Below are 27740 nucleotides of genomic sequence, written 5' to 3' on the forward strand. Positions count from 1 at the left end.
ATCACAAATCAGTTATCAAGCACCTCCCCAGGGCCAGGCATCCTCCCTCTGGAGAAAGATACATTGAAGGGTATTTGTTCTCAATTATTTTATCAGCTTGGCTGCCCTGACAGCCCCCCTCCCAGAAAACCAGGTGGGTGAGAGGCGGTGCAGAATGAATAACTCGCCAGCTCCTCTGTGATTCTGGATGCTGTGAAGGGGGTGGAAGGCTACGCGCGCTACAGACATACATCCCTGCAGTATAATTCTAGCTGATGCCCAGCAGGGGGATTGGAAACACGCTTCTGCAAGCCATCCAGGGGGCATTGCTGATGAGGTTCCTGTGCTCAGAGCTTCAAGCCGGCTAAGACTTCTTTGCTGCCTGATCTGTCGCGCAGCTCTGCTAGGGGCTCACTGGTGTCCCAGCGGAACACAGAGCCCAGGCCGTCTATGCTGCCCCTCTCCAGCTGGCAGCTGCCCACTAGTTCCTGGATCCATTGCAGGTCTGCTGAGAGCTCCTGCCTCAGAGCTTCAAACTGCACGTGCAGGTGGTCCAACTTCCTGGCCACGCTCCCGAGGCCAGACGCTGTGGTCTGGATGTCTTCTCGCAGGAGCTTCTTCAAGGACTCCACTTTGCGGAACTCGTACCTGAGCTGGGACAGGTCGTGCCGGGCACTCTCTCTCTCCTCTCGGTACCAAGCTTCCTTCTCATTGAATATGGAGACCAGGGCCTTCACATCATCCTGGATGGTGTCATGGGCTCCTGCCAGGGCATGGCATCCCTGGTCTACCCAAGCCACATCCTCTACCACGTGAGCAAAACGCTCAAAGTTGACGTAGGTGTTGTTGGGAGGCATGCTTGAGTGGCATTTGAGGGTGTACTCCCTTAGGCGCTTGGTCTTCAGCTGAGTGGGCTCTGTCTTCCGCTGTTCTGGGGCTCTGTCTTCTCCTTTGGACTGGTGCATGTTTAGACAGAAGAGCCAGGGTTAACTTGACACCTGCTCCAGAGGGCAGTTCAAGGTGGAGGCAGAAAGCACATGAGCAGCCTCTTTGGCATTCACTGCATGCATCAGGCCACGTGGAGGACCCAGGTAGGATGAGCACCCCTACAGACCGTAAGCAAGGTCAAGGAGTTCAAGGGTTCTGCCTGCATGCTCACTCCAGGGCAGGGTGGTCCATGGCCATTAGAGGGTCTTCACACACATAGCATTTAGGGGTGCTTGCACAGACAAGCAGGCTGCAGCAGGACTCTGCAGGCATCCACTCGAGGGCAGGAACATACAAGGCCATGGCTGACAGAGCCAGTCAGTTCCCCGTACCTTGGCAACACATGGCAGGCTGAGCAGGGAGGCAGCGCAAGAGACTCACTAGCTCTTAGCCCTGAGCTCAGCCCAAACCTGGACGGCCCTTGGCCTTCTCCACCCTTCAACGAGCCGAGGAACCTGGTCTTTTCTGGAGCACGCAAGCCCTCCCCACTCTCCACCTTCCAAATGCCTCTATCCCTTCTCATCTGTACCCTCAGATCACCTTCGCCAGCACTCTCATTTAACAGTTTAAGTGAGTGGGAAGTCCAGCTAGGTCCCTGGAGTGCACTTCTGCTCAGTTAACAGAACTAGTAGGGCCAGAGCCCCTGTCTCCTGATTCCCACCCTCCCGAAGGGCTTTTCATGGTGCTTTACTGTGGCTAGACTGCAAGACCTTCCGGCACACCAGCAGCTGGAAGCGCAATTATAAAGCAGGTTAGGCAGGGAGTCACCTTTGTGCCCCGCCCTCCCCAGAGGGAACGGACTTGCCCTAAGAGAGAGGCTGACTCTCTCCCCACCAGGCCCCCATCTCAGCCCCATTCCCTGAGGGTGTGCTGTGCCCAAGGAAGCCAGGTGACTGCTTTAAGTGTCATCCTTTGCTCAGAGCTCCAAAAGTCAGAAGGAACGCCGGTGACAAAGTTGAGGTTTTTCATTGTCATCAGTCTCTCTCTACAACTGGGGAGTCCCGATTTCTGCTTTGAGAACGACAGTGACGGAGCATCCAACAAAGAACACTTTGTAAGATGACCCCAAAGGAAAAGGCTCACAACTGAGGTTTGTGAGGGTTGCATGTCATAAGTCACCTGAACCCATGAAATACAAACTTAAACCTATAAACCTATTTGAAAGAGCCCCAGAACCTTTGGAGCCCCAACTAGCTTTCATCTATGCCTATGGGTTAGCATTTCAAGCAAAGGCCTTTCCGGGGGCCCTCTGCAGCTGGCCACCCCAGTCAGCCCTGGCGACAGAGCAGAGACTTCCTGCTTGCTGGAACTCATCACTGTGCCCTTACCGTGATCCAGGGGTGTCTGAGAGCCTCTTGGATAGTGAGCCGTTTCCTGCAATGAGCATCAGAAACTGCGATGAATCAGGAGGACAGAAGCTGAGGGCAGAGGGCGTCATTCTTACTGTTCTCAGACCTGCGTTTGGCGTTCTTTGATCACCGCCCTCAAACCAGAATCATGGGGGATGCAGAGATGGACGGGGAACTGGCTGAATTCTCTGCACCCCAGAGAAAATGGTCCAGGCAGACCCCTTTACAGAGTGACATCACATAACTCTCATCTTTGCTTCCAAAGTTGAAGGGCCCAATGCTACACCACAGGGAGCCGTAAGGGCTCTTTTGAGCCTCCAGCTTTCCATTGTGAAATCTCTGGTCTCTGTTTTTCTGTCTGTCTCCCAGATCTCTTCTCTGCTCTGCCCTTTGATCCTGCCTAGAGCTGCCCCTAGATGGAGAAATCCGGCTCCAGAGTGGGGAGAGGACCCCACTCTGGCTCTCTCTGAAGTCTGCAGGACCAAGAAGACATGACCTTAGAGTCTGTGGACCTTATTCCTGCCCAGACTAGGCCAAGCTCTGTTCACCCAACACCCAAAATTCCCTGCCCATCTCCTGTGATCCCACAGCCTCAGAGCTCACCCTGGGTCCTGGAGAAGGGGTAGGATTATTGTGTCTTATTCTCTCACATGTTGACCTCTCTGAGCTCACCTCCCCCAACTTCCACCTGAACTGGCTCGAAAATTGCTGCCTTCTTTTTCAAATCTAGTTCCAGGTGCCTTTGGGACAGACTGCGCAAGGTAATGAGCCCCAGAGAAACCCAGACTGACTCCCGAACACACACACAGACACCCACACATCGTGCACACACAATTCTTTGCATTTCAGCAGGGAAAAAAGCAGAAAGACTTGAGCAAACAAGATGCATGCCAGTCCACGTTTCTCAGCACCTGCTCAGATTAGACCACGATGGTGCAGATGACATTCTGTGACAAAGTGGGGACAGACTGACATATCTTGGGGAAAGCAAGAGGAGCAGGTCAGTACCCGAGAAGCCCATGACTTTCTTTGTCCTCTTACCTGGTCTCTTTAACCAGAAGCTTCCGAATGAAGTCCTTGGCCAGCTCACTGGTCTGGCTGAAGAATTCTTCATCAAAGTCATAACTCACTGCTGTGATATTTGCCAATGTTTCCTGCTTCGTGTCTCCCAGAAAAGGGGATGCTCCACTTAGGCTGAGCACACAGAAAGAGAGTAGGTGATTACAGGGAAGTAGATGGAAGTGGGGAAGATGGACTCAGGGGACCCTGATTCATACCATTGCAAGTGGCTAGGGGGCTCCCAGCAATACTGCCTGACCTCTCTGGGTAGCCAATCAGCAGCCTTTTCAACTGAGTCCAATCCAATAACCTTTACGGAGCTCCTACTGAGCACTTGACAGAAAGAAACTGTCTTCAAGAGACTCGAAAGAGGAGGGGAGAGAAGCACAGCAGAACAAAGCAGAATATAATGGAAGGCCAGACAAAGGACTGTGGGAACACAGGGTGGAGGGAGGCCCAGGGCAGGCTTCATGGGAGAGTTGACATTTGCATCAGTGTGTCTTGAAGAATGAGGAAGTTGTCAGCAGTCAGGAGGAGATGAGGGGTCTTCTAGGCTAAGGGGGCAATTTGAGCAAAGCCTGACAGGTGTGGAAGTAGATGGGCCGTGAGGGACCAGAGGGGGTGTTAGGTTTGTCAAGGAGGTGTCACTCAAATAGTGACTCCTGAATCTACTGTCAGTTGCCTGTGGGAAGCCTCTACTTAGATGTGCCATTTTCCCAGAAGTCACTGTGCCCAAACTTGAGCGCCCTGCCTTGATTAATGATGTCACTTCACAAATGTATCCAAACTGGAAACACAGGGGGCACCTCTGACTCTTCCTTCCATTTCCTCACTTCATCTATCCCCACCCACACCACCATTTTCTTAGCACAGTGCCTTGGAAAATATTTGATATTTCAGTCTTGGGTTTGAATCCAGCTCTGTCACTGTTACCTGGGTGAGCCTAGGTAAGTTACTCAACCTCCATAAGCTACAGTTTCCTCATCTATAAAATGAAGCAAATGAAAGTCTCCATCTCACGTGATTGTTGTGAAGACTAAATATATATAAAATGCTCCGTGCAATCCTGGTCCACACTAAAGCTCCAGAGTTGATGGCCATTATTGTCATTGCTAGAACACAAAGACTCTGCTATGAGTCTCCATTCTCTGTAGGATTGCATCTAAACTCCTGAGCACAGCATCAGTTGGTCCCTACCACGTTCTCAGTACATTTCACCACACTCAGCACATTCCCTTCCTCAGCAGGACAGCCCTTCTGTCCCTTTATACCTGGAGAATTAATCTCATTCTGTATAGTCCAGTTCAAATCAATCAATCAATCAATCAATCAATCAACTGCTTTCTTGCTGCCCCGTTAAACCTTCCAAAGACCCAGCAGCCATTGCGTCTCCCATCTGTGTCTCACAGAGGCATGGTTCTACCTCCACCATGACCTTGGTCCCACCGGGTGAGGGTTAGCTATCTGGTGCTGCTCCTCACCCCACCCCAACACACGGAGCTCCAGACAAGCAGGGCAGACTCTCCGTCACATAATTATCCCAAGTGCCTGGCACAATGCCCATGGAGCAGGCACTCAAGAAACTGTATGGAATTCAAATTAGCTGTGAGATGACTATGTGCCCTGTACACACTGGAATTCTTTAACATTTCCATGGGAACCAGAATTCTGAAGAAATCAAAGTTTCAAGGGCCAGCGTCTGAATATCCTGGCTTTGATGTGAAACTATAGAGCAATGCATCAAATCCTCTGTCTGCATCAAGTTTCTCTGGGGCTTGTAAAACATACTGGTGCCCAGATCCCACCCCCAGCGATTCTAATTCAGTGCATCTCGGGTGGAGCCTGGTCAGTGGTTGGTATTCAAAGGTCTAATGTGCAGCCAGGGTTTAGACCCTCTGCTGCAGCTCAAGGGGGTCCCCCACATCGGACAGAGCTCCAGTCCAAGTACTTCTGGAAGAGTTAGAAAACTGCTGTATAGGGCAATGAGAGAATGATCTCCTCAGCTGTTGAGTCTGGCTGTGGGCTGACTCTTACCCAGTGTGCCACACAAAGAGCATTTTCCAAGTGTGCTGTGAGGGGAAACCGGATGGGCGGCCCTGATGGAATGAACACCTACTAATCAGTCATGTACCACGTGCCAGAGCAGCGCTAAGAAATTTGCTCACGTCAGCTTACAAGGGGGGACCCCCCAAAACTGGAATTAACTTTTTGAGGGTGGGCTCCCTGTAGTACAGGCTTCCCTCGCTGGGTGAGTATTTTAGGAACCCATCTGTATTAGTGTACCAGCTGGCGTCATTGTGAGAGGCTGCATTTGGCTTCAGTGAATTTTTTTTTGAAGACTCTTTCAATGCCTTTGCCTGTTTCATGATGGGTGATTTATGAGTGTTCCTGCCCATATGGCGCTAAGTGTTCAGCAGTTTTTGACCAAAAATGGCATGACTCCTGTGCCCCATCCTCCCTATAGACCAATCTTGCCTGAGCAACTTTTTTTTATTTCTTTGGATGAAAAAAGTTCTCAAAGGGAAATGTTTTGCTGATATGGAAGAGGTGAAACAAAAATGGCAGAATCACTAAAAGGCATCAAAATCGATGAGTTCAAAAACTGTTCTGAGAAGTAGAAAAAAGTCTTGATAGGCGTACTGCATCAAATGGAGAGTACTTGGAAGGTGACTGAAGTTTAAACATGTAAGACTAAATATACAATTTTTTATAAATAAATTCCAGTTTGGGGGGGGTTTCCCCTCATATTTAACCTTCACAACACACCCCTGGTGGGAAGTTTGCAATTCCTACTTTTCTGATGAAAAAAACAGTCCCAGAAAGAGGTAAAGAATCTGCCCAAGGCCACAAAGGTGGAAAGTGGCAGATCCACTACACAGAGCTGTGCAGGAAATCTCTGCTTAAGCAGCTTAATACTTCAGGGACAGGAAAGAGAGACTCTGGGGAGAAAGAGGGTGGGGGAATGTGAGGCTGGGAAAGGAGGGGAGAAAGGGAGAGAACAAGGCAAGGTCAGGGAGGGCACGGCAGCTTGAGAGCTGTCACAAGGCTGAGTGAAAGCTAACACCCTCATAGCGCTTTGGTCTGGGTGAAGCTGCGCAGTGGGTCCCTGGCCACAGTGGGGATGCAGGCACAGGCTGCTCTCCTGGGTTCCGGCCCAACCCCAGCCCCAGGGTCCATGTGTGAAGCGGAGCTAAGAGGGCTTAGCCTCAGGTTTGCTGTGTGGCTCAAACACGTCTGGTCCATGGTGGGTGCTCAGGCAATGCCAGCCTGTCTGTCTGCTTGCCTTTCTCTCACTCCTCCCAGGCCCCCGCTCCAAGCTGGGTGGGAGAGGCAGATTCAGGGGTACTCACAGGATATAGGTGATGACGCCTATGCTCCTGCAAAACAAAGAACAGGCAAGTCAAGGCCTCCTGGCCCTGGTCCCAGACCAGCAAGGGAATCCCCACATGGTTCTCAGGGGCAGTGGTCACTCAGCCTTCCATGGCGACCTCCAAAGGGTCCCACAGCCCTCTCCATCCCATTCTTCAGCAGCACCCGTGGAGGCATTTAGAGTCATCAAACCCTGGACATTGAGTCTGAGGATGCAAGCTCAAGATCAGGCCCCTGCCCTTGCAGGCTGTGATTGGGGCATGTCCCCTATCACCTCTGAGCCTACCTCTCCTCATACAGTGAGGACAATAAAAACCACCTCACAGGACTGCTGGGAGGACTTTAGAAAACCAACTAATCACAGTGCTCAGCCAACTACAAAGCACCATTCAAATGAAACAACTGTCTGCACAGAGAATCAGTCGCCACCGGGCCTAGAACTTGAGGCTCTCAGTGATCATTTGAGTGACTGACTGAAAGAGCTGTTGTTCCATTATCTTGATCATGGCTGTGCGGGCTTCCGAGGTGATCCTGTACCTCCATCCTCAGCTCTGCCCTCGCTCTCTGCCTCTTCCGCGTTCTAACTGGTCCCAGGTCTAGGCCTAGCTGCCTCCAGCTGCCCAGGCCTCAGACCCAGCACACCTGGAGCAGCCAGAGTCTCTGAAAGGCGAGTGTGGAGAAAGGGGTATTCATTGTCTTTTTTTTTTTTTAAGATTTTATTTATTCTATTTTTAGACAGGGGGAAGGGAGGGAGAGAGAGAAGAGAAACATCAGTGTGTGGTTGCCTCTTGCATGCCTCCTACTGGGGACCTGGCTCACTATCCAGGCATGTGTCCTGACTAGGAATCGAACCAGCGACCCTGTGGTTCTCAGGCCGGTGCTCAGTCCTCTGAGTCACACCAGCCAGGGCAGCGGTATTTTCAAGAGGGATCAGCCAGAGCCAGGATCTGAGGTCTTCTGCCCTTGGAAGGGTCCCCACACCCCCTGGGTGGCCTACACGACTCACCACATGTCAGCCTCCAGGCCCAGGGGTTCATAGTTCACAATTTCTGGAGCTGAAAAAAGCCATATTGAAGAGTTAGCAGGAGTATGAAAATGGAAAAGATGGCTCTGGGGAATTTTAGGGAGTTTGAGGCCAAATGTCTCCAACCTGGATCCCCACTTAAAAAAAAAAAATCAGAGCAAAGGAAGGAGAAAATCTCACTCTAAAAATGTTGAGGAAGTTAGTTGCCTGTTACATTGGTAGAACCTTTTACAAAGAGGCCTTGATAGTGAGGATGAGGGGAAGCACATAGGAATATCTAGGAAAGCACATAGGAAAAGGAAGAGGAAGAGGAGGGTGGGGAGAGGAAGATGCAAGAAGGGAAAATGGGGCCTAGTGACAAGGCCTACTTTAGAATCCTCCAGTGGGAAACAGTGCAGTTGGCACTGGAAGGTGATGGAGAATGTGGCAGAGAGGGACTCTACACTCCTCTGAGTCTGGTCTGAAAGAGGGTACCTCCTACCTGATGGGCAGAAGGACATTCTGGGGTCCAGATGATGAGCTTGAGGTTACTGAGGGGCATCAGGGGGAGGTGCCCAGGAAGAAGCTGGGACTGGGGAGGGGCCAGAGTCATCTAATTTGGAGTCACCATCTAGGCAGAGACACACACTGTGCAAGCAATGTGGTGACCGGGAGAGGGTGTGGCATCTAGGAAAGAAGACCCCACTGAGGAGAGAAGGAGACCAAATGCAGCCCTGAGATCAAGCAGACAAGCCCTGGGAAGTGCGTGTTGAATTTCACACTCACTGCAGTGACCAGAGAATGCCCTGAGTGTGGGAAATGGAGATACGCGTGTAGACGACTTTTTTCAAAAGCTTGGCTGTGAAATGGAGGGGAAAGAGAGGGCAGAGTCTAGAGAAGGGAGGAGGACTGAGCCTGTTTCACCACTAATGGAATAAGGGGGGAGGGGGCCAGGCTGAGTTTGTTGGTCTAACACAATAGCGAAGCCACTGCATCCACAGGGTGTGCCCACCACACCACCCTCCCACCTCCCTCTGCTTGCAGACACAGGGAACCATTCTCCGGGCTTTGCTTATTTTTTAGCTTCATAAAGATGATGTCACACTGCAAGTGACCTACGGTCACTTGATGTGTTTTCCCTCATTCCACATTCTGCTTCTAGTGTTAATTGAATATTCATCCATGATCTTTCATTTTCACTGCTATCTAATAGTCCATTGTATGAACACACATATAGCATCTTCTACTACTTCTCTTCTCAGGGACCATTCGGACCATTTCCACTTCTTTTATTCCTGGAACACCATTTCTATGAACTTTTTTTATACATGTCTCCTGACACATATATGTAAGGCTTTATCTACAGAGTGATATTCAAAGTGTGGTCCGCAGACAAATAGTCTGCTAATTGTCACTGGCCCAGACAAGACAGGAACAGAATTTGGGAGTAAGCATTTAGAGACAAATACAGAAATATGACATTCAAACTGTGATAATTTTTCTAGAAATTTATTTTTCTTGTATCTTATTGAAAAAGCAGTCCAGTACAGTTGAAGAATTTTTGTTTTAAGTTTTTTACCATAGAGAGTTTGAGAAGCACAACTCACTTTCCAGTGCTTATCTGGTCAATGTACTTACGCTGTCCTCTATGTGCTTTTGTTTGTCCATTGTTTCTGTATTTTTCTTCTTTCTTTTCCTTTTTGTTAGTCTTCTTATCGTTTTTCTCCCAACTTATATTTTTGTAACGGCTGCCCTTAAGACTTTCTGTGTCTACGTAACAAATTCTAACACAAGCCAACACTCTGAACCTCCTCTAACAACACAAGGCCCTATTTCAAGCATTCTGTCCTATCTAACACTATTTTCTTCAGTTTTTAGTTCTGTTCTTTTTTAGTCTCACAATTAAAACTTCATCATTATCTTAAACAGAAAATGTTTGTATGTGCCTAACATTTATGGATTTCTTTAATCCTATTACTTCTTATATTGAGACGTCTCTCAGAGGTCATTTTCCTTAACTCATAACTACATCTTTTAGAAATTTCATTTTAAAAGGTCTGTTGATGTTTGATTATTTGTTTTGTTTTTGTTGTTCTTTTTATTTTGTTTTTGTTTTTATTTTTTGCTTTGTTTTACCTGAGTCTTTTGCCCTCATTCTTGAAATGCAGTTTTCCTGGGTACACAATTATGGTTTGTTTGGTTTTTTTCCTCAGCTCTTTGAAGATAATATTCTATTGAATATTGGCTTTCATTGCTGTTTTGAGAAGTATGCTGTCAATCTAATTACTGTTGGTTTGTTGGTTGGTTTTGTAGGTGATCTATCTTTTCTCTCTGGCTGCTTTTAAAATCTTACCTTTGTCTTTGGTACCCTAGAGTTTAACTATAATGTGGCTAGGTATGAATTTTTTTTTTCTGTTTGATATACATTGTCCTTTCAGTATCTATTGTTTTTCCATCAGTTCTGAAAATTCTTAGCCAGTCTTTTCAAATGTTGCCTCTCTAGCATTTCTAGTCTTTCCTCGGAGACTCCAAATAGACCTATGCTAGGCTGTCTTTTTTCATCCTCATTCGCTTACCCTCTCATATTTCTATGTCTGTCACTCTAGCTAGTTTTTCCCAGCTCAGTGTGCCAATTCTTCCACACTCTCCTCAGCAGTATGTAATCTGCTATTTAGCTCATTTATTGAGTTTTAAATTTCTATGAGCATATACTGAATTTCTTAAAGTTCTATCTGGTTCTTTTTTGACACTCTCCTGTTGCTTGCTCATTCTCATGATTCTATTTTTTATTTTCCATATACATTTCATTTATTTTATAGTCAACATCTGATCATTTCAGTATCTTATGTCTTTGATCATCTATGTCTTGCTAGTTTGTGACTGAAATACCAATATGCAGACTTGCCTTTAGGAGAGGTCTTCCACTGAATTTTCTTGCTGCTCACAGCTCCAGCTCTAAGTTCATTTCATTGGCCTTTGGGGATGGGACAGATGATGCTGAAGGAATTACTACCCTTACTCACTTTCTGTGAGTCCAGAGTTGCTTTAAAAAGAGTATTTTTTAAGAACCCAGTTTTTTAGCAGGCAGGCTTTTGGAACACCAGGTGTACCACCCCCCTGGAAGCTGACAGTACATTTTTAACCCTGGGTCTCAGGTTGAAGTTTCAAAGAAATGGTGGGAGTAAGGAAAATGGTTATGACCTGTTTCTCAGCAGTCTTGGGCAAAAAAAGTCATCATAGTTTGGGCAGGGGCTTAGAGAAGCCACTCTATATATCTGTAAGGGACAAAGAAAACCAGTTTGGGGCTGGAGCTGGCCCATACTGGCTCGCAACAGTCAACTGTGTGCATCTCTTCCCAACTCTGAATTCAGCGATTACAGGTTGGTAGCCTGAAATTGGGAAATACTATAAATTAAGGTTTTGTTTTGAGACCCAGTTGTTAGACATTTACCATCATACCACTGGGCAAAACATTCCAGTCTGACCCTACTCGCTAATATCCCACTCATACAACCAGTCTGCGTGAACTCTCGGCTCCTCCCAAAGTGAACAGTACATCATCCCTGGTAAATGCACTAATTCTGGCCCTCTCCCCTGCTATGGATGACTAAACCTGGGAGGTGCTCCTCCTCTACCCTGGTTCCCTCCCCACCTCTCTTCAGACACTTCTCCCACGTACCACAGCCTTGTCCCTCACTGATTCAAGGTCAAAACTTATCCCGTTGACTTTGCTAGTATGGATATCTTGTTTGAATGGTCTTTAATGGCTGTCTATATTACTCTCTTTACAGTTAATCACATCCTGTCTTGTGTCCCATCATTGCCCTGAATTTCTAATTGAACCATTTATTGTTATTTAACAGTTGGTATGACTTAACTAAATAAACATAAACATTTTTACTATATACATGAATGGTGGGCAGCAATTGCTGTCTCAGGAAAGTTCAAAAATAGATGTCTTATGCCCCAGGCTCAGGGTGGCTCTGCCTTGTGTGGCCTTGTAGGTCACTCTGAATGTGACCCTTTACTGTCACTGTGCCTATCTCTAGTACCTTGCCTAATATCTTTCATACAGAAGGTGAAGAATAACCTTTGGGTGACCTTAACTAGAACCCTCCAGCCCTCCAGTTCCACATTTGTTAAACTAGACCAGATGGACCGCAAAGGGCCTTCCCGCACTCTTATTTGGTGGCTTGATGTGTTGTTTCCACAGACTGTAAGCTCCTTGGGGCAGGGTCTCCTCAGAGAGACAATCCGGTGTAATGGAAAGAGCGCCTTTGGTGTTGGATGTGTCTGTGTTTGAATCTCAGCTCCACTACCTACTGGTCATTTTGCCCTGAACAAAGCCCTTGATAGAGGAAATAATTAAATGTGTTTCCTTAGGTAGTTTGAAGATTAACTGGGATACTGTCTGTAGAGCACAAGGCATAGATAGTACTTGGCACACGGCAAGGGTCCCCTGCCAGTGGGTCCTCTACAGCATCATTCCAGAGTGGGAGCAGAGCTGGTGTGTGTGGCCTGAAAATCCGTCACACTGAATGATCTGACACATTTTGTCTTCCTTTTTGTTTAGACTGTGGTCAGAAGTTTCAGCCCCTGGCTTTTGAGAAGACCATGCCCTCCCGCCATTTTCAGGGCCACTCCAACTCCCAAAGCAGACAGACAGTGGTTCTCAATTCTCATTCCTTTCCCCTTTGCAAGGCTGTTTTTTGTGAAACCCCAGCCTGCAGCCCAAGCACCATGAAGGGGTTTCTGGGGCCTGGGCCAAGGGTGAGAGAAAGAGAGGGAGAGAGAGCCAACAGCGCCCTGCTGCAGGTGGGCGTCCTGTGCATAAATAAAGGACAGGCATACAAGAGAGGTGAGTGGGAGGATCTGGCATCCAGCAGATAATTTCCTTTTTTCTTTCCAGGAAATCGAAAGCTACTCCAAAAAAAGTTGAATTTACAGGAATGCAAGAGGGTGAGGTAATTTTAAATGTTCATAACAAACTCAACTAAGAGCAGGAGGTGGGACCAGCTCTGGGAAGGTTTAACTCTGCAAAGGCTGCTAGCCCTACCTGGCCTTCCTAAGGCCCAGCGGGCACTCAAAGCCAGCCCTGGACCCCTACCCAAATGCCCAGCAAGAATTTCCTTCCCCACACCTTACGTTTCCAGGCAGTCTCCAAGGTATCATATCTCATCTCAGAGGCCATAGCCCCAGACGCAGGGTTCGTTACTAGGATTTCTTTACCTTTTGATCCCAGATTCTTAGCTGGGGGAGAAATAGGCCTAACACTCACCCACAAATTCTGGTGTGCCAAAAATATTCTTAAATTCAACTCCATCTTCTATTTCGTGAGCCAGGCCAAAGTCAATCAGCTTGATGTGTGGAATGGGAATATTCTTGTCTAACAACATAATGTTTTCTGGCTGGAGAACAAACACAAAAAGGAAGAAAAGATGGTAATTAAAGCCCTGTATTGTGTTTTTGCTTTGGGGCTGGGTTGGGGTTTGCCCTTCTTTTTTGGAGATTGAAACAACACGAACTCTCCCTTGTTTGCCTGTCCTCAGTCTTCTGCTGTGAACTCAAAACCAGGCACAGCACCCAGGGCAAGGCCTGGGTTTTACCTAACCTGTTGCTCCTGCTGCTCACAGAACTGGAAACTGACTTTAATCCCCTTTCTGTCTCTGAGTGGCAGATTCCTTCAATGCAGTGCTTCTGTTTCCTCATCTGCCAAAAGGCGCCAGAGATACCTGCCTTTCCTATAAACAAAACTACTGCCTCTGCGCAAATGTGATGCGGGCAGGAGCGTCACAGCCAAGCCTTGGTTTACACTTGGCTTGTTGACCTTCCTCTTCCTGACCACCTCCTGCCCCTGGCCAGCCAGCTTCCTGTTGACAATGCTCATCTTCTCTGGACTATCTGGGTAGCTCGTCCTTCTCTATGTGTTTAACTAATTTTGGCCCTCAGTAGGGCACAGGAAGAAATACACCTGATTTCCAGGGAAAATACCAGCGGACCAGGCTATTTCCAGCAAACTGCCAAGTCTGACACAACCGTGTGGGCCTGTGGTGGTCGGGGAACAGCCCTCCCCTGGCCTCACACACCCTGGGCGCCCAGTGAGGCTCCAGCAGGATCCTCAGCCTTCTCTTCTCACTCCCACCCCACTGCTCCGAGTACCCAGTGGGTGAGCAAGCAGGTCCCTCTGCTTCACCCTCTTCCTTCTCACTCCCTACCACCACTCTCCCAGACTCCACTGAAAGTGGGACATCCTGAAAACATACATCCACCAAAAAACTTGTACCCAAAAGTCACAGCAGCATATTCACTAGTCCCAAAGTAGACACAACACAAATGTCCATCACTTGATGAGCGGATAAACAAAATGTGGTGCATCCATACAATGGAATACTACTCAGTCATAAAGAGGAATGAAGGCAAAGAAAAGAACAAAAAGGGAGGCAGGGGCAGTGGCAGTGGTCCAGCAGCAAGGGGATTGGCTGCAGCAAGCACAGATGTGTGGCTCCCGAGGCCTCGGCGACAGCCCTGCCTGGCACAGGGCAGTCGACATGGGGCTTGGGTGCGCAAGGCAGTGAGGAGGTGGTTTTGGCCGGCCCACCTTCTGTTGCTATTGCTGGGTTGCAGGGCTGCACCACTGGAGCCAGGTGGCACCTCCACGCTCCTCACTGCCCCCACCTCCAGCAGTAGCTCCCCCTCCCCATTGGCGCACACACCATCACAGAAGAAAGACAAGAAGTCCTTCAACCAGAGCATCGCCCAATGGAAGCCTGTCATCTGCAACTGGACCACTGGAGAATTCACTGGGTTCTTGTCCTACCTCAGCACTCAGGCACTGGGCCATTTGGGCCATTTGCACCTACCTTTGGGCTCTGCCCTGCCCTGACTGGAGGAACACAGAGACCATGGGCTCACCACCATCAGTGCTTCCTGCTTCCCTCCCTGCCTACCAAGGTGTCTCAAGGCTGGCCAGGGATTTGGACCCCATATCTAAGGTTCCTCCTGCTTTCAAAAAGACTTCCTTCTTGCTAGCCCAACCTCCACTAATAGCTTGATAATACCCAGGAGGCAACACAGGGATGATGTTCACCCAACTTCTGCCAAGGCAAGTAGTGCACTAGTGCACTCCGTCATCCTAGTGGCCACCCTTGTGGTAGGTACTGTTCTCCACCCCATTTCACAGATGAGAAAACAGAGGCCCAGAGAGCTAAAGCATTTGTCCAGGGCCCAACAGCTCATAATAGTAGAGTCAGGATGGACTTTCCAAGCGGCCTGGGCCCGCTCTCTTCGTTACATCACCCAGTTTGGTCAAACATCTTCATTGGTCCCACTGACCATTGGAGAAAGCCCAAATGTCCTGTCTGATATTTGAGGCATCTGAGGCTCTGCACTGGCTGCCCCATGCTGTCTGCCTTCCCAGCATCACTTCCCATTATTTGCCTGCCCCTGCCCCTATCCCCTCAGGGTGCTCCTACCACACCCAAAACAACGCCTCAATTCTCTCCTTTGCGCTGGCTCTTCCCCTTGCCTGGAACACTTTGCCTATGCTCCTTCACATTTTCAGAGCCTGTCCCCACACCCTGCCTCCTTTTACTCCCTTCCTTTTCAATGAAATGTTCCCTGAGCTGTGCTCTAACCCCTTCAGTGCTGACCAGAGAGTGGTTCTGGTTGCAGGCTCTCTCTCACATCGTGATGCCACTTTCCTGGATGGTGGCCTCCCTGAGAAAATTGGAATCGGTGTCAAGGATTCTGGCATCCCCTATGGTATCTTGCATCCTACATGTTTCATTAAAATTTGCATAAAATTTGGTGAATTGAAAGAACTGGGGGCCAATGGTCTAGAAACACCCGAGGGCACCCCTCCCCACAGAGCTGCTATAGGGCTGGGTGAGGAGGGGAAAGGGTCTCAGGGAGGGGTCCCAAGGGTAGTAGTTTCCCCACAGGGTTTGGTCTAAGCTTTTTTGCTTCTCCCCCTCCTCAAACAGGGTGGGATGGTAGAAAAAAGCCCAGGCCTGGGTGTTGAGAAATTTCTCTTTCAGCTCTACCACCCAAGGCTATGTGAGGCTGTGTGAGCTTAAGAACAGGCCACTTCCTGTCTCTGGGCCTCAGCCCCCAACTCTGAGATAGACGGAGGATGATGTTCAAAGACTTTTTGAGCTCCAGGCTCTGCAATTGCAAGGTGGCACAACCTCTTTCACTGGCTGTGGGCCCACATCCCCAAATTTCTACTGTGTTGGATCCGAAGGCAGGACATGCAAAAGCTCAGGTCACCTGGCCCCAAGCCAGGAAGGAAGAACAGGCAGCTGCAACCACAGGCCTCTGGGCCCAAGCCAGACTGGCCTCTAGGGTAGTACAATCCTATCCATACTCTCTTGCCCCTGTCATTCTCCTCCAGCTTTGTTTACTTCAACCAAATGCTTTACCCACATACTTGACATCATCGCCATGGCACGCCTAGAGGGAGGGCTCACATTCCCATAGGTGCCCATGAACCTGCCACCAGGAGGTGAAACTGCCCTCACCTGTCAAAACAAACCCACCCAGCTCAGCCCACCAGGCAGCTGTGGGAGAGGCCAACGTGCCCCTTCACGTCCCACTGGATCTGGCCAGAGGTGCCTGCTGTGGTGCCAACCCAGCAGCTGGTCCTTCAGGTGGTACTCATATCAATGGGTGATCCCCAGCACAGAGTGGCCAGGAGCCCCTGCAGGACAAAGGCAGCTTGTGGGGGTGATGTAGTAAGGTGTAAATGACCAGAGCTTAGAGTCAGGCAGGTCTGGGTTCAAATCTCAGCACTGCCACTCACAGGAAAATCTGGGCAAATTCACTAGATCTCTTGGAGCCTTGGTTTCCCATCTGTATAATGGAACAATACCTGCTATGGCACAGAGTTGTTCTGAGGACTCAGAGATGATCACATAAGGAGCGGTGCCCGCTGAGATTCAGAGAATGGTAGCTATGTCTGTTCTCCCCTTTCTGGGGTACAGTATTGACAAGAGTCATCCCTGGGAACTTTTCTGAATCCCTCTGCATCACCTGCATATGGCTGAAGAGCATGCCCATCACAGACCCACCTCCTCCCTCACTCATCTTCTGCTTCCCTCTTCCCACCCCTCATCACCCCCAGACTCACAGTGTTGGGGCTGACCTCAGGTCATTTAGTCCTCCTATGTTGCAAAGCAAGCCTGAGAGGTCAAGAATCCACCAAGGCTGCTGATCAAGGAGCAGAGTCCAAGTCTGCTGGGCCCTGGCCTAGTGTCCTCTCCAGGTGCCCATGTGGCTGCTTGTCACCAGATAAGGCTGCTCAGCTCAGAGGAGCAGGGGCCCAGCATGGGACGAGGAAGCTGCCTGTGAACCCTCACTGGCAATGTCAAGCACAGCCCCAGATTATTCAGGAAACGCTGAGCAACCTGAGAAAGCAAGGCCACTCTCTGCCAGGCCTCTGTGGGCAGGTTTCCATGGGGCTGCAGCTCACTCTCCTGCTGGCACTCTGTAGATGAGACCCCACCAGCCTCCAGCATCACCCAGGCCCCAGGTGTCCACCTCTGGCCAGCTCACCTTCTGCTACAGAGGGACTGGCTTCCTCATCACCCCCACCCCAACCTGCAGGTCTCTCTGCTGGAATGCCTTCTTTACAAGCTTATCCTTCCCCCTCACCATCCAGCTCCAACTCTTCCACACTAGAATGTGTTCTGTGACCCCTCCTCTCCAACACATGCAACTACTTGCTTCTACCCAAAGGCCAGCATGGTCTCTGACACAGCTCTGACAGAGGATCAACTGCATCATAATTACTTCCTGTGTGTCCTCTTCCCACTGTACTGAAGCCCCATGAGGGGAATAGGGACCTTCCTCTTATTTCCATCTCTACAAGCAAGAGTGACTGGCTTTTCAGTTCAGCAACCTTTCAGTTCGCCGGCCAGCACTCGGTCCACTGAGCCACACCAAACCAGGGCCCAACGGCCGTGTTAGAACTATACTCATCTGCCAGCTACATCCACAGGTCGGCTACTGATACAAGACTTTGGCAAAAACCAAGGAAAGTGCTCTATGAAAATCACTTGGCTCTCTGGAATTTATAATAAAAAGTTTATATATATTATTATTTGTAAATTGTGTTACAAATATTTATATCATGCCATTCACAGTAAATGTGTGTGTGTATACATTTGTTTTCTGGAGATCTGGCTGTTACCAGAGTACCACTGCACAGAACCTCAGTAAGGTGGGTTACTGTCTATGTTTTCCAGGCGAGACACTGAGGAACAGAGAAGTGAAGTAACTTACTCAAGGTCATACAACTAATAAGTGGTGGAGCTAGGGTGGAGCCCAGGCCTCAGTGTCAGGGTACCTGCTCTGTCTACTGCTCTCCACTGCTTCCAGAATCAAGACTCTTTCACTTGTATGGAGATCAGCTGCAGTAGGAGAACTGACTGTGGACTTGTGGATAGAACTTTAAAAAGCACTGTTTGGCCCTGGCTGGTGTGGCTCGGTGGATTGAATGCCAGCCTGCAAGCCAAGGGGTCGCTGGTTCGATTCTCAGTCAGGGCACATGCCTGGGTTGCAGGTCAGATCCCCAGTGGGGGATGCACCTGGGGCAACCACACATTGATGTTTCTCTCCCTCTCTTTCTCCCTCCCTTCCCCTCTCTAAAAATAAATAAATAAATTTTTTAAAAAATTAAAAAGCACTGTTTGAACATGTAATAGTTCAATGGGGGTCAGGCCTGGCCAGGGAATGGAGGCTGCAGACATCTGGGCACAGCGAGAGGCCTCTGAGCACCGAACACTGATGGCAAAGGCAGTGAGGACAAAAGAGAAGGGCACTGCACTTTTGTCGTAGGTTCCTTGTGTGTAAAACGGGATCAGGATCCATCTGCTCCAACTGCAACAGCCTTAAGTAGTGTCCCGCCACCCTGGGAGTCTGCATGGCTGCTCTGTCTTTGAAGAATCAGCTGGCTGATGTATTGCTCCTCATTTCAACTCTTTAACTAATGGGTCTCCATTGTTCAATTTTTGCCACATTTTATTCTTTCCCTCAACCATTCAATTCAGCGTCCTCAGTTCCCCTGGCCTCAGGTTACCCTAGGGTGGCCTTGCAAGGGTTGATGAAGCAGCCAGCATGCATTTCTAGGCTCCAGGCTTACAGTCTTGTGCAGGGCAGAGGTAAATGGGCCCATGGAGTACACCCTGAGGCTGGGGCACAGGCTAAGCTTTGGGTGTGAAGAACTGAAAATAGGTCCATTCCTCAGAACACACTGAAAGAGCAGGGGAACCAGGAAAGACTTGTATGAAAGCTTCTATAGCAAAGTAAAATAGTTCAGAACACACATTGGCTGCTTGGGTGAGAATGTAAAGGGAGAAAGCAGGAGAGAAGATCACAGAAGTAGTATAGTTCTAAGCACATGGAAACACACACACACACACACACACACACACACACACACACACACACATACCTGTTCATAAAAAGCTGGAGAATAATGATTGTTATGCCATTATTTTCTTATAATAGCATAAAAGACCATCAATTTCATTTAAAAATGTTGATGGGGTACCTTTAGTTCACCTCTTTCTAACATTGTTGTTACAATCTACAACTGGCTAACTTTCTCCCATCCATCCTCTGCCCTCTGGGAGAACTCTTTTTCTAAATAAGAAATAGAATCATGTTTCTCCACCAGTTAAGGTCTTCTGTAAACTATTGCTCCTTTTCTTAAGTGTGATAGTGGTACTGTGGGTTATTAGGGGACAGACCTTAATCTTGGGAGATACATATGGAAGCGTTTAGAGTGAAGTATCAGGATGGCTACGTTTTTTTCCAAATGATACCAAAAGTTTAAAAAATCAGATATATATATATATATATATGTGTATATATATAATGCTCTTTATATAATATATATATTTTTTGTTTTTAAGGACAGAAAGAGGTAAAGCAAGTGTGACCAAATGTTGAATTTAGGAGGAGAGTATCTACCGTATTATTCTCTAGTTTCTTTAAATGTTTTGAAATGTTTTCACAGTAGAAACTTTCGAGGGAAAAAGCCTTGCAGGACTGACTGCCTGCACAACCTCCTTGGTCTGCCCTGGACCTTCACTGTCTTACTCTGACCCATCCTGACAGTTAAATCTCTGTGGAAATAGACTCATTCTTGTAAATTCCACTTTCAAATGCATGCACATTTTATAGCAATTAATAAAATACAAATTAATTCATTTAATATTATAATTATAATTAAATATTCCTACATATAATGAGGAATAGCTTATTAGAAAGAAAAAACAATGTAACTGAGGAATTAACTTTAATTCATTAAAGGAATTAAAATTTTATCCCATATTCAGTATAAAGAATAAATTTATACAACAGTACAGACCTTTGAATTAGCTGTGTGTAAAAGGCATGGCCCAGGAGGAAATCTGCTCTGTTAGAATCTGGTGAAACAAAAGCTGGTGACACCCAGCTTGGCTTAATGGTTCCTCACTGACTAAGCTCAAGTCCGAGCCCTGACATTTAATACCTGTGTGATCTTGAATGAGTTACTTAACCTGCTCTGAATCTCAATTGCCTTGTGTGTAAAAAATGGCCATACCTTGTACTTCAATGCGGGGCTGTGAGAATCAAATGAGAGAACAGATGTAAGCATGTATATTCTGGAATGCACCATATACATTTAAAGCATTTATGAGTATCATTGTCTCCCGATGTATCAAGAGTATCAAAGCTCAATGAGCAGACACCATCACATCGTGAACGTAGAGCAGCTCAAAGGATGATCAGGGCTAGAGGAATCTGGGTTTTTGGAGTTATCCCTGCTTCACACTGTTTGTATAAGTCAGAAAGCCTCATTCAGAGTTTTTGGTTACTGGTTTGCATACAATTTCATTCAACTCACATGTCTTATTCTTTTCGCTTAAAATACTAGTCAGACCTGAGGACTACCTTCCACTTCTGAATTTTCAAGTTGAGCAGGGTTAAGGCGGTGGGGGGAGGGGAGGGACACACCCTTATTCAGGCGTGTCCTAACTCCAAACTCCTAACTCCAAAATAAACAGACCACCACACAAAATGCCCTTTACAAGGCCTTTATTTGAGTTGGGATTATATACCAGGGTGAGGTCCCTGGGTGGCACTGAGCCCCAATCCCTGCTCACCCATCCTGTGGAAGGCGTGTCTGAAGCTACATCAGGTGCTACCCAGTACTGAGCGGAGGTCAGCTCCCGTGTTCCTCCCATCTATGTGCACACAGGCATTCACCTGCTTCCCACACCAGCAGGCCTTTCTGTGGCGAATCCACACCCCACTCCAGGATGGTTTTCACCCTGCTGAGGCAGAGAGCTTGCCCCTTGGAAGTGATCATTTCTTGGGTTAGCTTTTATTTCAGGTGGCCTCCCCATTGAGCCCACCATGGCCTTCTCCCACTAGACGGTGGGCCCTTGGAAAGCGGGTGCTACATCCCATTGATGTTTGTCACTCTACCCTCTGGCCTCAATAAATGTTCACTTCACTGAATTGAAATCTGCCTGCAACCTCTTGGCTTTGTCTGGTTGACATACGACGGCCTTAGCCACCCATGCATGCATTTGGTCTCACTAACGCATTCATTCATTCATTTACTTATTCGCTCCCCTCCAGTGACTGAGTAACCTGTCATGTGTCAGTCACTGCGCTAGACACAAGCAGCAGAAAGTGATTCACAGTAATAAATGCTCTCAGCAGTAGTCTGTACAAAGGGCAGCAGAAGCAGTGAGACAGGTTAGTTCTCAGTTATACTTTGAGAGGAGACAGGGAGGGGAAAGGCCTCCCAGAGGAAATGGTGTTTCTGCTGGGCCTTGAAGGATGAGCAGAAGTCCACAGGCAGAGAAAAGGAAGAGCAGCAGCATCCTGGATGGGAACAGCACGAACAGAGGAGGAGAGAGGCCAGAACGGTATCTGTGGTCTGCCTGGCTGGGACTGACGTCTTGGAGTGGGGGAAGGTGGATGAGGCCAGAATCAAGGCAAAGGCAGCATGAGAAAGGCCTGAAAGCTGTGCCAAGAATGTGTTCGTTTTTCCTATGGTTGATAAGGGTCCATCTGAGATTTCTGGGCAATAGCATGCCATGATCTGTTTACCAAGACTGCTTATTAACATTAATTTGTACATTCATCTGCTTTCTGCCACAGAGCTGGGAGCATGTTACAAGCAGGGACAGAGGCTCACCATCCCCGGTATAATGGCTGACATAGGACTACATGTTATTTGTATTCTGAAGACAGGCCAGAGAGCTGACCCTCCTCCATCACCTGCTCCTTCAAGCTGGATAGTGAGAGTGGAGAACAGGTCATGGGTAGGAACGTGGACACCACATGGTTAGCCTGGCTTGCTTCGTGAGGTAGAATAAAAGAGGAGAGGAAAATAGAGACCCCTCGTTGAGAATGAAGACTGGGAATAAAATTGTATTCATATCAAACGAATTTGATAAGGTGGGAGACAGCATGGAATGGAGAAGTCCCCTCTGAGCTGGATCTTCTCTGTGTGGTCCCCTTCAGCTGGTGGAAAGTTTCAGCCTAGGGCCACACATACCCCCGTTCTGGTTCCAGGAAGTCACCCCGCTGAGGTCCCTCTATTTATCACTTCCTGAAGTTGCCTAGCTGGACCCAGGCCAAGGGACCCACTGGTGGGAAGTCAGAAGGCTCAGTGTCCACACATAACTCTAAGGAGAGAAGGATGGGGTGGATGTTAGCCGAATCCTCACCCTGCACACATCCAGGAGAAATCCAGACCAAGCGCAGGAGCTGGTGAAGATCCTGCACCAGCAGCCAATCAGCTCTCTGCTGGGTAGGACTGAAGGAGAATTGCACTGGTTGGCTTTATCTTCCTAGTTGATTGGGGCCCAAAACACTGTAACAAGAATTGTATTTCTTTTCCTCTATTCTGCAGAAGGAAATAACACCACCAGCTACGATGACAGAGCGCCTATTTGGTATTCCACACTTCATGCTGCTTCTCTGTAGCCCTTACAACAACTCTGCCAGGCATGTACCATTGTTTGCATGGAAGCTGAAAAACTTAGGTTCAGTTGTATCCTGGTACACGGTACAGGGAGACGCAAACACTGACCTGGCTAACTCCAGCTGCTGTAGAAGCAAACTACACAGCACAAACCTGCGGAGCTCAGGGGCCCTGCAGGCCTCCACAACCCCTCCTACCTCCACCAGACCCATTTCCAGCGGCCCCCAACCTTTCTGGCACCAGGGACCTGTTTCATGGAAGACAATTTTCCCACAGACCAGGATGGGGGCAATGGTTTCTGGATGATTCAAGCTCATTACACTGAAGCTCACCTCCTGCTGTGCAGCCCCGTTCCTAACAGACCTGGACCGGTACCAGTCAGAGGCCCAGAGGTTGAGGACCCCCACATTAGAGGACAAAGGAGCCCCTTTTGAGGCCAGTCTGCTGGAGCCAGCAAAGACATGAAAACAAGCTAATTACCCATAGTATCACCAGGAAGGAGGCACCGATGTAATCCAGGTAGCGTGTTTCCTGCTTGGTGTGCTACCACACTGAGGTGCAAGGGTCTGCCCAGATCACACCCTCCCCAGTGACCCCAACTTTTACCCCCTGACACGTAAGTGAAGCTCTGTAAGATGTCTTCTGTTGGAGGAATTCAATACACTGTGACAATGACAATCAGCATAAGGAGAGGGGTCACACAGCAGTTCGCCTCACGATGTAGAGTAAGTGTGGGGGTGAGATCCATGTGCCAGAACTGAGCCCGCGCTCTGATGCAGTTGCTGTGAGGCTGTGGGCATGCCGTGGCCTCTGGATCTGTCCCCCAAGTCAGACCTCAGGGATCACCCTGGGCTCTGCCATCTCCTTCATCTCCCAGATCTAATCAGGCACCCCATCAACCCTCAGATCAACCTCTGAAGCAGCTCTTAAATCTGTCTCCTCCTCAAATTAGTTTGATAGTTGTTACATCTCACCTGATCAATGCACTAACCTCCTAGTTGGGACCCCAGCCTCCCGCCTGGCACCATTCTACCCATCCTTCTGGACAGAAGGACCCTTTCTGAAACACACACCTGCTTACCTCACCTCCACGCTCACCTGGCCCCCAGTATCCCTCAGGGTAAAGTTCCACCTCCTCGGCTGAGCTCCCACACCCTCATGTCTGTCCCCTGCTCTCTGCTTGACTTCTCCGGCCATTCAGCATATCCACCCTTTGTCTGTACTTCCCTGAATGCACTGTGCTGCTTGGGGACCATGTACGCTGCTGGCCTCTTCCTAAGAAGACTCTTCCCCTCTCATAATGCCTGCGCAGCCTTCAAAACTCAACTCAGAAGGCTTCTCCAGGAAGCCTTCTCGAATGCCCGGTCTGATTTAGATGCCCCTCCTATAGACTCCCTACCCTGCTGCACTTCCCTCTATCACAGCACTTAGACTTGTTGATCTTTCTTTTCTGTCTTCTGCACTAAGTTCACTGGAAAAGAGGAACTAAGCCTAGACAGGGCCTCGGTTGATTCTGTGTCTGTAGCAATACCCAACACAGTGCTTGAAACACAACAGGAGTTTCTGGGCAGAAAAATGAGTAAACAGGTCCCTCGGATCATGGGTTAGAGATCTTTATGCTTTGGGTGTCTGTACAGGCTCATCAGTCTGGGCAAAGGAGCTCAGTAACTACGGGAAATGATCATTCTACTTTGACCACACTCTTGCTTTAAAGTCCCGTGTGGTCACAGTGAACCTTCTTTGCCCTGAAGAACAGTTACCACAAATGATCAGCAGGTCCTGGAAGCAGTTTGATGGCCACAGTTTAGGGCGGGCTGGGGGAGGGAAGCCAGTGGTCCTGGGCTCCAGCATTTACAACCTCTGGTTCTGGATGCTAGAGCACCGGCCCACCTTAGCTGTGCCCTCTGAAGGCTTCTAGTTCGCTTCCTCAGCAGTTGGCTCTTGCTTACTGAAAAGTCCAATCTTGTTAAGTGTGTTTGGTTTTCAGTTTCCTGTCATTGGCCTACTTATTTAAAAATTACACCCCACCTGCTCCTCAAAGAGATAAGGAGCGTGTGGTCTGAGTAAGAGGTTCCTTGCAGTCCACTTCTGTGAAGAAACCCTAATATGACAAATGACACTGGGGAGGTGGACACTTTCCGAGGCATTGCTTCTTTCCCGGAGCTCAGAGTTTTCAACTGTGCGATGAGGGAGCAGGGCCATGTGGGCACTGACCCCTCTTGGCAATGACATGGGAAGAGACTGGGCCCGTTCTTCCTAAATCAATTCTTTTCCCTCACCACCCCCCACTGACCTTGAGATCAAAGTGAGCGATTTTCTTGGCATGAAGGTAGTTCACCCCATCCAGGATCTGCTTAATGAAGCTGGTGGCCTCTTCCTCACTCAGCGACTCCTTCTGGGCCAGAAAGTCAAATAGCTCTCCTCCGGAGACTCTGCAAGGTACCACAGAAGTGCCCGGTCAGCCCTGCGTGTCCTGAGTCCAGGCAAAAGCTGCAGCCCCTGAGCCTGGCCCCTGAGCACCCTGTGAGGCAGGATCCCCTCACCCCTCTCTGGGGCTTTGTGCAGCCAGTACCAGGCGCTGACTTTGCTTCTGTTTGCTGTGTCCTTCCCTTTGGTTCACAAGGGTGAGAAGCATGCTGAGGTGTCACCAGAAAGCCCCGGGCTCACACTCTAGACACAGGTCCCTGGTTACCATGGGTGTCACCTCTCCCCACAGGTGCCTGAGGTGGCAGAGGACAGAAACAAGAGTTGTAGGATGACAAAGAATGATATATGCTGGGCCAGAAAATGGAGACCTGGGTTCCAGTCTAGTGCTGCCTCTGACCTTGGACAACTCACTGGTGCCCTCCAGGCAGGCCTGTGTCCTCACCTGCAAAATGAGCCCATCGAGAAAGAGGGCTCCTAAAGCCCCTTTCTTCAATTTTATAAAAGATGGCCTAATTTAAACACAAAGACTCATTAATTATATCCATCTTTTAAAACCATAAAATACTACTTTTGTCCTCACATTCCACACTCTTGCACCTTATAGTAGATGTGACAGGAATGGAGACCCACAGAGCAAAGGGAATCTCCCCTGTAAATACTAGCTTACGGTTTTATCTGAATTAGGGATTGAATTGCCAGATAAAACAGGAGGTTTTTATCTGCTAAATCTGGCAACCCTCTGACAGATGGTGGGGTATCCAGCCAGCATGTGCTTCTCTGGGGCAGGGACACAGCCAAGGGTCACCCCAGAAAAAAGGTTTCAGGAAGGGATCTGGGCCAAGTGGTCCAGGAATTTAGGATCACCTAGAGAACTTACTTAAAATGTGAATTCCCAGGTCCCACCACAGACCCTACCAAATTATATTCTTGAGCAGCAGGGCCTTGGAACCTGTAGCTTTACAATAACAACAACACATCTGAAAGTAATATTCATTGAATATTTACGCTGTGCATAATGTATACTGTACACACATCATCTCATTTAATCATCACAATACTCTACGAGTTAAGTACTGTTAGTTTCCTACTTCACAGTTGAAGAAACAGAGATTCCAAGAGGTTAAGTGATTGGCCCAAGGTCACACTGCTACTAAGTGGTAGAGTCAGGATTCAAACGCAGGCAGAATGACTCTCAACCACTATGTCATACTGAGTGCCCTCGGATGGTTCTTACACAGCCAGAATGGTTTCTCTCCCAGCTTTGGGAATCGCTCCCTGCCACCTGGTCTGTCCTAAGAACATCAAAATCTTCTTTCTCCTTTCTTTAAAAATGTCTGGAAGCACAACTGGACTTACGAATCATTCTTAGCATCATGAAACTAGAATGAAAACCTGATGTGGTACAATAGGAAGTACACAGCACCACCTATTAGCATTGCAACTTAAAAAAAATCAAACCTAAATCTGCTTAAGCCTTTTTCCCATGCTGTCCAACAGAACTTCCTGCAGCGATGGAAACAGTCTCCACATACGCTGTCCAGTCCAGCAGCCACGAGCCACACGTGGCTGCTGAGCATCTGAAATATGACCGGTGCAACTGAGGAACTGAATCTTAAACTCCATTTTATTTTAATTCATTTTAATTAACAAAGTGAAATATTTTCCTCTAAACACAAACTTACTGCTTTGGCAGGATTGCATTTCACTCTAACCACTGCTTGGCCAATAAGCTGAGATGTGCTGTCAGCATAAAATACTCACCCGCTGGGTTTTGAAGATGCAGTATGAAAAATGAACGTACAGTATCTCATTAATGATGTTTGTGCTGATTGCATGTTAAAATAATATTTGTATATATTGGGTTAAATGAAATATTATTAAAATTAATTCACCTCTTTCTTTGTAATTATTATTCATGTGGCTACCAGAAAATATAAAATTGCATGTGTGGTCTATATTACATTTCTATTGGGCAATGACAATAAGAAAGGGTATTTAGTTTAGATCTAACTTCTAGTTTACAGGAAATACTGGAGATAGAGGGACAAGTTAATGCCATGAGGAAGGACTGAGCCAAATCTAGACTGTGAGACAATCAACAGGACAAAGGACCTGGTTTTCCCAGCAAGCCACTGGCATCAAAAAATTTGGAGAACTGCTATAGAATGAAAGTGACATAAAAGACAAAAGAACCAAATGCAGAATGGGGACTTCGTTTGGATGCTTATCCAAATGAAACAACTGTAAAAAGACATCTGTGGGCACGTCGGAGAATGCCGTTATTTGCTGGAGCAGACAGCGCCGGTGGTCCCGAGGCCTGCCTGGGTAACTCTGCCAGGGGTGGTAAGTACGCAGTGGCCACGTTTTTTCAAACCGTCATCAGTTAGCAAGACAAACTAAAGTATTTACATGTGAAAGTACACAATGTCTGAGATTTGCTTTAAAATATTCAAAATTATTTAAAATTTAGTGTTTAAAATTTAATGATATTAAACTGTTAAAACAAACAAACAGTTTGAATGGGGGGAATAGTATACGAAACCAGACTGGCAAATGGGGATAACTCGAAGCCAAATGA

General features: G+C 48.0%; 1 protein-coding gene across 6 annotated transcripts in view; it reads right to left on the reverse strand.

Annotated features, from left to right (window-relative positions):
• DAPK2 (death associated protein kinase 2) overlaps positions 1 to 27740 on the reverse strand; it is a 114641-nt gene that overhangs the window by 12536 nt on the left and 74365 nt on the right. For 5 of the 6 annotated variants that reach the window (XM_045201713.2, XM_045201714.2, XM_053927923.2 and 2 more), the window contains 6 exons: positions 25029 to 25167; positions 13025 to 13154; positions 7750 to 7798; positions 6725 to 6751; positions 3357 to 3509; positions 2295 to 2340 (listed from right to left, as the gene is read on the reverse strand). In XM_045201713.2, coding sequence (XP_045057648.1) covers positions 2295 to 2340; positions 3357 to 3509; positions 6725 to 6751; positions 7750 to 7798; positions 13025 to 13154; positions 25029 to 25167 — 544 coding nt within the window. The remainder of the gene's footprint in view (positions 1 to 2294; positions 2341 to 3356; positions 3510 to 6724; positions 6752 to 7749; positions 7799 to 13024; positions 13155 to 25028; positions 25168 to 27740) is intronic. The other variant, XM_045201715.3, reaches the window with a different exon arrangement.

This window comes from Desmodus rotundus, chromosome 7, assembly GCF_022682495.2.
Source record: "Desmodus rotundus isolate HL8 chromosome 7, HLdesRot8A.1, whole genome shotgun sequence".
Taxonomy (NCBI): Eukaryota; Metazoa; Chordata; class Mammalia; order Chiroptera; family Phyllostomidae; genus Desmodus; species Desmodus rotundus.